The 12,678-nt window shown below is 38.1% G+C and overlaps 1 protein-coding gene across 5 annotated transcripts in view; it reads right to left on the reverse strand.

The window, feature by feature from the left end:
- kif13ba (kinesin family member 13Ba) overlaps window positions 1-12,678 on the reverse strand; it is a 66,537-nt gene that overhangs the window by 44,570 nt on the left and 9,289 nt on the right. For all 5 annotated transcript variants that reach the window (XM_079832864.1, XM_079832862.1, XM_079832863.1 and 2 more), the window contains exon 2: window positions 10,181-10,265. In XM_079832864.1, the coding sequence (XP_079688990.1) occupies window positions 10,181-10,265 (85 nt within the window). The remainder of the gene's footprint in view (window positions 1-10,180; window positions 10,266-12,678) is intronic.

Genomic DNA, 12,678 nt, shown 5'->3' on the forward strand with positions numbered 1-12,678 from the left:
GTGTGTTGCTCACACAACTTCATGAATGAACTCGGTGACATTATACTGAAGTTTTCTCTTCTCCAAATCACTAAACTCTGTCAACACAACTCACTGCGCAGTCTCTGCACCGTATCTCCATCCAAACAGCGTAGACAAACCCGGCATTGCGATGTTCAACACCAAATAATATCCAGTACATCCATAAAAATGTATTTTGAATTTGATGAGTAGATTAAAACAATGACCGGTAACATGCATACTGTATGTATTTGAGTGTGGTATAACCATACTTATTAGCGAATAATGTGAACCGGAGGGAAGAGTTCTGCTTGTGTCATGTAAACATCTTACTGCGATTAAGACCTTACTCTGATTATTAGAAATAATCGCATTATTGGTGCACAACTGCACATGTAAACATATTCATTGATAATAATAATAAGAACATTTTTTACTTGAGCAGCAAATCAGCATATTAGAATGATTTTTGAAGGATCATGACATTTTAAAGCATGTAAAATGCCACGCACAGACTTCCCATGATTCACACCTACCTTGTTCGGTCCGGATTTTCTGACTTTTCAGTTTGGTCCGAATCAAAATTACAGGTGTGAAACCTCCCCTGGACCACGGCCCGTACCAAACAGACGAAATTTGGTCTGACGAAAAGAGGTAGTCTTGGTCCGGATCAAATTGAACAAAGGTTCGGTTCGTTTCTAGTGTGAAAGCATTTTCTGTATGGTTCAGACCATTTACAGGAAGTTCCTGTCTATGTTTAAATATTATAATGTTATTTTTAAATTTCATCTAGGCTATATTGATTATGAAAAGTGAAAAGATGCGCAATATGTCAGAAGGTCAGAAATTATTTTGACCACTTCATTAAGTTGTTTTGTAGAAAGACTTTCTTTAAAGTGAATTTCGTTTTGTATAAATTGTATCTTAATTTTAATCAACGTTTAATCAGATAATTGCCTGGATTTAATAAATAAGAAGCAAATAGTCTATAGCAGACAATAATCGTGACATGGAGGCGCAGGAGCGATCACATGCTTTGCACATGCTGGAGCTTTTCTCAAATAAACCGAAACTCAGCAGGCTACTTGCCTCACAGACATGAGAAATGTGTGTATAGAAAGCTTGAAATGTGCACTGTTCACTAGTGGCAACGATATGCGTCTGTTCATTCATTCTTGTCAAAGACGCTGACGTCAGACGCCCGTCCGTTTACAAACCAATCAATGTTAAGATGCAGCCCACATAGATGATGACGAGAGGACACAAGTATGTCATGTAAAGTTATTTAGTGCGCTCGCATAATTGCAATGTGAAAACAAACCAAAATTAACCAAATTAATAACAATTCGGTTCGGACCTTGGTGCAGACTTTCAGGTGTGAAAACGCCCTAAGTGAACCAATCACTGAATCACTTTCAACCAGATCACAGAAATAGGGATGCAACCGAAATGAAAATTCATGGCCAAAGCCGAAAAATAATAAAACACTTGACCGAAGGCCGAAGCCGAATACCAAACATGGTTTTTCTATATATTTATTTTTTCATTTATTTTGCCAATTTTTTCTCCATTGCATTAATTAGGTTTTTTTTACTATTTTGTCTTGCTTTTAAAATAAATGATTTTTTTTTTCTTTTTACAAAACTAAAATTTAAAAAGATTTATTTAACAATGAACATTTTTAGCATTCCAGCAGGCATTATATAAAACAAAGCACAATATAACTTAAAAAAAATAAAGAAAGAAAAAGTAAAATAAAAATATATTTTTTTAAATATAATTTGTATATATTATCTTAGGCCTATTATGCCTACAGGTATCATAATCAAATCATAATCAAATTTTGTTTGTTTGTTCATGAGAGGTTTTGCAAGCTTGTATAACTTAGCACTGAATAAAAACTGGCGGTTTGAGCAGTGAGTTGAGTCTGACTAACTTAAAACATATTGGCCATTGCGTACAAGAGATCAACAACTATGTCACGTTGTAAATGGATACATTTGACATTCTACAGACACAAATATGCACTAGAGCATTTGCCAATATATTATTACAGTATCAACTGAGGAGCCAGACGAAAGTATAAACAAGGCTTAATGCTTCCACACTTCCGACATGTGCTGCATTTCTGCATTTATAAGTGTGCGCGCCTCTCTCTCACACACGCGCTGGTTGCTATATTTGATTGTGTCATCAAAAACCTCATTGTTCGGTAAAATTTATTCGGTCTTTTCACTTATTCGGCCGAACATCAATTTTTGCCATTTTCGGACGAATAATTTCAGATACTCTAGGGCTGTGTATCACCAATAATGTCACGATACGCATCACGATACGATACGTATCACGATATGGATCAATTTGGAATTTCTTTTGTGTAGAGTGTTATAACAGTTGTGATAAGTGAAAAATATATTTTTTTTAATTAAAAAACAAAGAGTTAAATGAATTAAATAAATTGTCACAAAAAAAGCTTGGAATGGCCTACTAGAATAGCCTACTGAAGGTCAAAAAATGAACTGATTTACTTAAATTACACTCAATTATGTTTTTTTTAAATAATAAAAGTTATAATATTAGCTTTAGAAGTTACAATCATATTTCTACTCCATTTCGTTTTTGAAATTTAAATTTAAATGGTGGCGGTCATAAAAATTTGCCAGATGAATTCAAACATGCATCAAATTATATATTAAAAACATCAAAAAATATAATGAATATGTAATAAGGTTCATATATTTAGCAAAATGCTTGTCTCTATAGGCAATTTTTTCTAGCTCACTAATTAATTTATGGACACTGGATATGGATTTTCTGAGGTAAATGTGATGTTATGTGACATTGTTTACAAGCTAATTTACTGATGTCTTTCCGCTTTGAAACACTGATTGAGCGATCACATGAGACATGATATGGATTTTGGTAAATTGTACTCTCTCTCTTAACGGACTTTCAGATGCACATTCATGTTTATTTCGGGCTGTGACTGGTATTAGGTGGAGGCGAAGATCAGTTCACGTACGCAGTGCGCTCCCGCTTCTCATGCGCTGAGCTGAGCAAGACCGATCTCGCGCCTAGCGCCTAAACTATAGATTTCAGAATAAAATTGACGTAATTTGAAATCTGAGACTTTGTTTCATATCAATAGTAACAAAGCACAAAGATTTAATGGATGGGAGGTGCGCTGCAAAAACTGTAACAACTTAAAATCCTCTTATCCATTTTGAATGCCTTGCACTGTTCGCGTTGTTAAAATTGTCACCACTTGACTCACGTGATAATTGGTTACATTCAAAAGCACACAATATCGATACGGCAGCTGCTGTATCGATACACGCATCGCCAGGAGTTCATGATGATGTATCGTTATATCGATATTTTGAGCACAGCCCTAAGAAACACTGAATCTGTGCAAAGAACTGATTTATACCCCTGTCATGTTCACGAAACTAAACTAGCGGTGCGGTCTTCTGGGAATATAATTGCCAAATAAAAAGCACTTTAAAATCAATGCAATAATCATGATCTTGGTTAACACTATAAATCTATAACCAAAACCAGCATTTCAGTTTAGTCAAGTCAAGTAATCTTTATTTATATAGTGCTTTATACAATACAGATTGTTTCAAAGCAGCTTTACAGTGATAAAAGGAAAATGAGGCATTTCGGCTGTTGTTCAGCTGATGTCAGTTCAGTGATTTAGTAAATCTTTTCACCTTGAAAGCATGGAGTGATGATATGTCAAATGACAAAATGAATAATTTAATGTTTACCACACTTACAAAAATATACAGCGGCTGAAAAATAAAGACTGTTTGCAACACATTTACCACATAATAACAGCAAATTCACCACAAATGGTTGCTACTTTTAATAGTTGCACTTTTATTATCCAAGGACTGTCTATAGGGGAGGAGGCTGCTATGAAAGACTGTGTCAACAGTGTCGTCCCTTCCCCCACTCCCTGTATCACGCCATTGGCCGTTGCAAACAATGAGGAAATCACCACTCTGCCTTGGTGCTATAGTAGTATACAAATGAAACCAAGACCAAAGCACCACAAGCAGAAAATAAAAACCGCATTGAAACCACTGGAGGGAAAACCCTCCACATACAGGCTAAGAAGTGGTGGTTGATTGGAGTCTGCAGACATAAAAAACAAGCCACTGGCCTCGATCTGTCTTCGAATGGCATCAACCACACATCTAATTCTGCCGCATTCAATCAGGCTTCCATGCAAACTCAGGGAGCATTCCAGAAACATGCTTGCGATTCCATTTCATGCAAGTTAATGGATTCACTCATTGCCTCATCAGATCTTAATATTCCTAATAGGCCTGAATGCTTCAGGAAAGCATTTCCTACAGAGAACCGTTTAAATCTCTCCTTCAAGAGTGTATCGACCACTCCGAAGTAAAGCGTCAACGCAAGGCCAGGACTGTAAATCCCTATGTCTTTGTCTGCATTCTTGCAGGGGCTCAAGAACAAGAACAAGGGGGAGGAAGGAATGAACCTCGATTATGGTCCACTGCAGCCTTCTCATGGGTTGGTGACGTACGCTACGGTGACAGCTGTCAGTGCGAGTATGCCAGAGACCAAGGGTTGAGTCAAACAGAGTCTAACACCTCAAGGCTGCCGTTTGCATGACATGCTAGTCAGAAAGATGACCTGAACGTGCACCCAGATACATATGAACTACCCTTCAGCTCTCGAGGTCTGCGATCAAGTCCTTTAAAAAAATGTGATTCCGCTTCAGTTGCTTGCAAATGCGTAGCCCGTGACTGAGAAAGTTATGTACTTTTGACCTAAATTATGATCCGCTAGATTTGGTGTTAATAAATGTATGGGCACCGACAGATATGACCTCATGGATGAACTTAATGCACTCGAGCAGGCCAAGGGCAACACAATGCACCTTAGGCCATGTTTTACACATGACACGGAGATGATTTTCTGCACAACTGTGAATTAATGTCCTGGTAATTAAAGCCACGATATGTAATTTTTAGCCACTAAAGGTCGCTTATTCAAAACAATGGCGCAACTTGATGACGCCTTGATTTTGCGGAGCTTTAACTCTGCTGCAGACGACCGCTTCTGCTTTTACCGGTCATGCTTATGTGTGGGAACACAGAGCTGTTTTATCATATTAGATACATTTGAGTGTTGAAAGTTATAATGCTACTCTTTGCGTTCGCTCAGCGGCTATGAGACACTTGTTTCACACTGTGGTAAGCTAGATCATGGTACTCGCTGTAAAAAGAGAAAATGAGATTTAAACAATAAGACTGTGTTGAGCTATATAACAATGATTTGTTTTCTGTCGATGAATGTATCCAAACAGTTGCTCACCTGTCTAATAAAACACAATATATTAAAGCGTGTTTCCATGGTTTCTAGAAAATAAAACGGAAATCAAGGTATTTGAGGCGTTTTCGTATACGGCGGTTTTGAGGTTAAAAAAATGCAAGATGAAGGTCATTGGAACAAAAAAAGCCAAGCTCTTGACGCAAACTTCTTTTTACTTGAGCGCAGCATTTTTTTTAACGCTGTGCCATGCACAAGATGCAACGAAAGACACAGGCGCAACAGTCAAACGGTGCGTCCATCTAGTGTGTGCGTCTACAAAGGAAAACAATGGAAAATTGGTTCAGTTCCAACCCGGGTGGGAAACGCAACAAACCTCTTCCATCACCTGAAAAGGTACCATCCCAGTGACAACACGGCGAGTACGAAAATGCGGCCTTGTGTGTCAATCTGTGTAGCACAATGACTGGTTTACAATCTTTACATTTTGCAATCAAATGTATTCCTCTATCATTTAATGCATGGTTAAACATTTTTCTATAAGTTGTACTTCAAATATTTGAGATTTTAACCTAACTTCTACTGTTTTACTGTTCAGAAAAAGCAACATTTGTACAGTTAAACTTTTACATTATGTTATTCTTTATTTGTTATTAAACTACATTCTAAAATGCAATTAATGAACCCACTGATTTGTCCAGGCATCAGTCATTGTTGGGATACTGGCAGTATTATCAAATTATACATCTTGATAAATATTGATATCATGGAAAAAACACTATTGTGTTCATATTTCTTGCCATATTACAGCCCAACCCTATCCTCAACACACCTGAACTCATTCTGACTAGTGCATGTCTCACTGCTTTCCTGCAAACCCAAAACACGCCCCGTCTCCAGTTCAGGTGGGATGGTCGTAGTCTTGATGTGCCAAAAGAACATAATCGGTGATAATACAGTAGAGATTAAAAAAAAAACTCCATACTCCTTTCATAAAAGAGCACTGCTGTAAAATACTCTTAATAATACTGAAATTGTAGGGAGTGACAAGCAATTATAGGTCTCTATAAATAGTACAGTCCCTAAAAAGGTTTTTTTCTATCATAATTCATAAAGATAGTCATAAATACATATATTTTTCAGGTATATACACAAGCTTCTGGTAAACATGCTTTTCTAAAGCTTATTACTCATGTTCATTCCATCCAAAACACCCCTAGGAGCTGCTCGCAAACATAAAACCTTTCAAATGTCATTTCATTAAAGCAAATGGACAGGCACTAAGATTCATTCATCCTGAGTATGTGATGCCATCGGACATGCTGAGAGCGGTACAACCACACAAAGGATTAAAAGACGAGTATACACTGACATATAAACACGCCATGTGTAGCCATCATAAAAAGAATGTGTTGGAATGTGTTGTAGAGCCTGACAGATCATAATTAATATGAAATGCCAGCAATAATCTGCATAAGTAAAGATATTTTGGTCATGCGAACCTTGCCATTTGAGGCATCTGCTTCGCAGGGGCCATTAACAGGGCCGGCGATTCAGCGCGGCACGACATGAACTCAGCGCTGCAATTAAACTGTCTGTTGTTCGAAGGCAGCAGGCGGCTCGACCATTCACTTCCAAGTTTAAAACCTGTTCAACCTCTGTCTTTGTTTGCACTTCACGACAAGAGAAAAGCAGCAAAAAAAATAATTGTGCTCTCTTGTGTACCCGCCATAAAAGTCAGAGGAAATGTTTATAGCCGACAGATGCTAAAGCTAGCTTGTATTTTCCCCTTTTTCCAGACACAAGAGCTCCTCAGCTATGGATGACCTAGGGTTAACCCTCCTTCTGCGTTTCCGTGACAACGGAGGGCAGAGAAAAAGAGAGGAAGTCAGACGGAGGAGAGTTATGCCCCGACACACGGCAGGACGGACGAACAGCAGGCTGCGTTAAAGAGAACCGCACGTCCACATTCCTGTTCTCCCTCAGCCCCCATCGTATGAGCCGACCAACCGAAACCAACAAGAACACATGAGTTCTCAAAGACCCTGCTCTCTATTTAATGAAGGGTCCAAAATATGTAATATCTGATTGAAACAAGAAGCTAAACGAATAAAAGACAAGAAAATGAAATGCTGCCCTGGTTTGAAATGGAATAGTAGTGTATTACTGCTAAGAGTTTATACTTTTTTTTATGTATGTGAAGCAATAGCCATTATGTATTCATAACCTTTTAAACAGTATATGCTATATGTTTATCATATGAGAAAGAAAACATGGATGTTTAATTCCTCAAATGCTTAAATTCTACATAATCTTGGAGACAAAAAAAAATTGTTAATCCAAAATTGAGTATCCCAATTCAGTTTAATGTGTTAAACTCAATCCGATCAAATGAGTCAAGAAAAAGATTGTTATAAACAGTGGCAGATATTAATTTCTGGTTCACTCATTACTCTGGAAATGGAAGGCCAAGTCAAGCGAAAATATAGTAGGTCATTGGGTATAGTATCCATAAAGAAAATCAGCATACTTAATAAACAGTAAGTAGTATGTTAGTATGCTATTCCGAACAAAGCTACAATGAGCACGTTTACATGCACACCAGCACGCTGAGAACTCACAAAAATCAGCTTATTGAAAAAACCTGTTGTCCAGGTTTACATGCAAACCAATAGCCCGACAATGCAAGTAAACCACATTTACCTTATTAATAAATCAGGCTATTTCCCGGTAGTGACATCAAAACGTAATAATATGCGTATCTGACTCAGAGTATTTCATTTGTTAAGTCGGTTGTGGTGTTAAATAAAGCATTAAAAACCGAAGAAGAGTATTGAGACTATGAGCACTTTTATAATGTTTTGCAATACATTTTCTCCTCCCTCAAAACACTCGCTCTGTCTGGATGTGCTTAAATCCAGAGTAAGGATGCATTCCTGTCACATAGGCTATCACAAACGCACACTTCAATAAGCAGACAGAAATCAGGTTAATGCGTTTACATGCTGGGCGAAATCGGTGCAAGGGGAAAAAAATCTGCCTGTGACGATCAGTTTTATGCTTAAGCCATTTATGACCTTACTCTGATAAAGGAAAACGGGTTAACGCGTTTACATGATCACGTGGTGATGTATTAAGCATACTCGTGTTAAGAGTGTGCATGTAAACGCACTCAATGTCAGGAAATATACTAGTTTGCAGTAAGCAAGATTTCTAAACGTGTTTGAAAGAGGTCTCTTATGCTCACCAAGGCTGCATTTCTTTGATCAAAAATACCATAAAAGCCTAATGTATTACTGTAATGTAAATATTTAAAGTGCCCCTTGTATAGTTTACTAATGGCTTAAAGTGTTAGTACACCCAAAATTGTGTTCCCAACCCATAAGACCATCTTCGGAACACAAATGAAGATATTTTTGATTAAATCCGAGAGCTTTCTGACCCCTCCATAGACAGCTATTTAAAGGGTTAGTTCACCCAAAAATGAAAATTCTGTCATTAATTACTCACCCTCATGTCGTTCGACACCCGTAAGACCTCCATTCATATTCGGAACACAAATGAAGATATTTTTGTTGAAAGCTGATGGCTGAGAAAGGCTTCAGATAGGCCTCCATAGGCATTCAGTACATTTACACTCCCAAGACGCATAAAAGGCACTTAAAACGTCGTTACAAAGTCCATCTCACCACAGTGACTCTACAATAATTTTACGATGCAACGACAATAGTTTTTGTGCGCAAAAAAAAAATAACACAATATCAAAATAACACCAACTTGTTATTGTCTTCCGTGTGTGCCTCCACGACGCATGCGCGAGAATATGACGCAGATCCGGCGTTCGGACAGATGACCCAGAAGCGATTTGTTTACAAGCAGAGGAAGACGCGCGTGTCTAAGCTGTTGGATTCTACATTGATCGTGCTTTAGGTCTCCGCGTAGTGCTCAAAATGGGGCTTAAGTGTGCATTTCATGGATTCCCGAACGCTGGCGCTACGTCATATTCTCGCGCATGCGTCGTGGAGGCATACACGGAAGACAATAACAAGTTGGATAAAGGTGTTTTTTTTATTTTTTTTTGCGCACAAAAACTATTGTCGTTGCATCGTAAAATTATTGTAGCGCCACTGTGGTGAGATGGACTTTGTAACGACGTCTGAATGCCAATGGAGGCCTATCTGAAGCCTTTCTCAGCCATCAGCTTTCAACAAAAATATCTTCATTTGTGTTCCGAATATGAACGGAGGTCTTACAGGTGTCGAACGACATGAGGGTGAGTAATTAATGACAATTTTCATTTTGGGTGAACTAACCCTTTAATGAACACTTTCAAGGTCCAGAAAGGTAGGAAAGACATCGTTAAAATAGTTCATGTGACTCCAGTGGTTCAACCTTAATTTTATGAAGCGATGAGAATACTTTTTGTGCGCAAAAAAACAAACAAAATAGCGACTTTATTCAACGATATCTTCACGTCTGTTAAGTCTCCAACGCTGTTGACGTAGTAAATACAGTGCAGCGCTTCAGAGTTACGTCAGAGCTACGCCTGAACGCCGGCTTTCCATTGGCCGATGCTATTCAAGTGAGCAACTCATCCGTGTGATGCTGACGCAGGAGCTGGCCCACGTAAGACTGACTATTTTAACAATGTTTTTACTACCTTTCTGGACCTTGAAAGGGTTAATTACATTGCTGTCTATGGCAGGGTCAGAGAGCTCTCGGATGGGTGAGTAATTAATGACAGAATTTTCATTTTTGGGTGAAAAACCGTGATACATTTTTGATGAACAGAAAGTTAAATCAAACAGCTTTTTTTTAATAGACCCTAAATGTTTGAGCTGTAATTTATGTCAGACTTTCAAATTCAACTTACCTGGAATCTTTTCCTAAGTTTGCCGGGTACAGATGTGTTTGATTCCCCTCCATTTCCACAACACATTTTGTGTTCAGATCCTTTTCTGTTGGGCAAAAAGCACAGAGGCAGCTTAAGGAACACAAATATGAAACAATCAAATATTTAAGTGTATTATGTGCTTTATCATATAAAAAAAAAACAGGTTGCTGGAATATTAAAAAGGATCCAAAGCCACTAAATTAGATTGTATGCAAGCGTCGCTCTAAATATTTTTGTCCCATCTCTGCTCTTAGATAACTCTAAGACAATCGTATGACCTACTGGTTTCCCAGCCATCCTGATTATGCAGAACAAAGGGCAGAAATCAATAGCAAGGGGTTCACAGCAGGAGAATATGCTTGAGGACTGAATTCAGACAAGCATTCTTGATATTACCCATCACTATTCTCACAGCTATGGAAAGAGTTCAGGGTAGTGCTGGGCGGTATACCGGTTCATACCGAATACCGGTTTTTATTTATTTTATGATATGAATTTTGATGATACCGCAATACCGGTATATGTCGCTTTAACAATGTTCGGAACGTGGCGCAGCGCGTCATTGTTTGAGAGGGGACCAGTGATGCGCGGGTCAATGTATAAACAACCCGCACCCGACCGACGTTTTCAACTAACCCGCCCGCAACTCGGACCGCAAAAAAAAAAGAAGAAAATATTGTACCCGACCCGCTTCCTGACCCGCATTTTTTAAAAGTAGTAAATGCTCATCGTAGCTCATTGGGTAGGGCCCTATGATTTCCGCGATCACCGAATCGCGGACGAAATCGCGGAATTGGCATATTAACGCGGAATCTATTGTTAACGCGGAATTTCCCGGAATTTGACATATTTGGAATGAAATGCGGTTTTGTGTGGGAGAAGAACGTATGTCTGGGGAAAATGCAGACCGGGGGAAGCAAATCTGGGCGACTCAACCCCTCCCGTCATTTCAGCTCCGCCTTCAAAACAATGAAAGTATGGCGAAGCGGCTCACCACGGCTCTGCTTTCATCAGCGGAAAAGTTAAGAAACTCAACGCTAAAGCCCCGTTCACACCGCCCTCAGTACAGAGCCGAGCAGTTCCCTCAGGTAGTGCTTGCTGTATTTTGCCTTGTTTTTAATGCACTTCAATGTACTGTATGGAAAATAATGCCTTAAATGAACTTGAGAGAAAATGAGATGCGCGGGTCAGCGCGTCTTATGCTGCCTTCACGTGCTCTCGGAATTATCGTAATATACGAGTTTCCTAGGTAAACATTGCACCTGAACGCCCTCATATTTTGAAACTTGAATGCAATGCGCTCGTAATCACGACTTCAGAAGTCGGAATCATCAAATTTCCGATAGCACGTGAAGGCAGCATTATCCACATCATGTTCAGAAGCGGCTGTTCTTAAAGTGACAGGAGCACTGATAATGTCTGTCATTAATGTTCAAAGAACAACGGGAACAGAAGATTGTAGCTTTAATGATGATTAATCTATATTTCACTTATTATTTATGCAGTTAAGAAAGGTGTTGATAACTTTATTCAATTTCTGTGTAGACTATGCCTGACAGGGAAGGCCACAGGTAAATATAACATTTATTATAATGGGTTTATGTAAAGATTGTTTTAAGTTCAATTAAATTAAAAGTTATTTTTTAAAGCCTAATAAATGGTGAAATTGGTAGCTTTCAGTTATACTGTAATGTAACGTCATCAATGTTTCATATAGACATTAATATCAGTGATACTGGCCTTCATTCATTCAAATTATTACAATATCAAAATATTAAAAACTCCAATGTTTTTAATTGCAATTAATCATGATTAATTACAGAAAAAATTCAATTAATTCTGGGTTTTTTTTATTATCAATTCACAGCACTAATATCTAGTTGTGACTTGAAGTGCTTAGAGTGCAGTATTATGTTGCAGTATTTGTCCTGAAAAGTAAATGTGATGTTTGTTACCTGTTTGATGTTTGTCATTCCTATTTTATGTTTTATGTTCTATTATATTAACATTAAAAACACTCTTTTTACGACTAAAATAACAGTTAAGGGTAAAAAAAACTGAATTTGCAAAAATTAAAACGGAAAAAAAAGGAATTAGCAAAAATTTAAACGGAAAAAACGGAATTTGGGAAAAAATAAAACGGAATTTGGGAAAAAATAAAACGGATTTCATAGGGCCCTAATTGGGCCATTGAGAAAATGTTTCAGGCCCTGACGTGGTGTGCTCAGAGGTGCAGCAGCGAGAGCAGGAAGTTCTTGAGGCGGCCCATCATTTTCCATTTCAGCTCCAGATGCATATTATTGATGAACGCGATGTTTATGTTTCGACCCGGCTTGAAGAATTCATCAGCCCACATTTGGAAAAGTGTGAAAGCCCTTAGGAGCGCAAACTGTTATTTTTCTGAATGCTGTATGATATAGCCTAGTGTTATGTAATACAGGCTTGATTTATTCATTTATTTCGTTTAATTTTCTTAA

Source organism: Gobio gobio, assembly GCF_949357685.1.
Source record: "Gobio gobio genome assembly, chromosome: 13".
NCBI lineage: Eukaryota > Metazoa > Chordata > Actinopteri > Cypriniformes > Gobionidae > Gobio > Gobio gobio.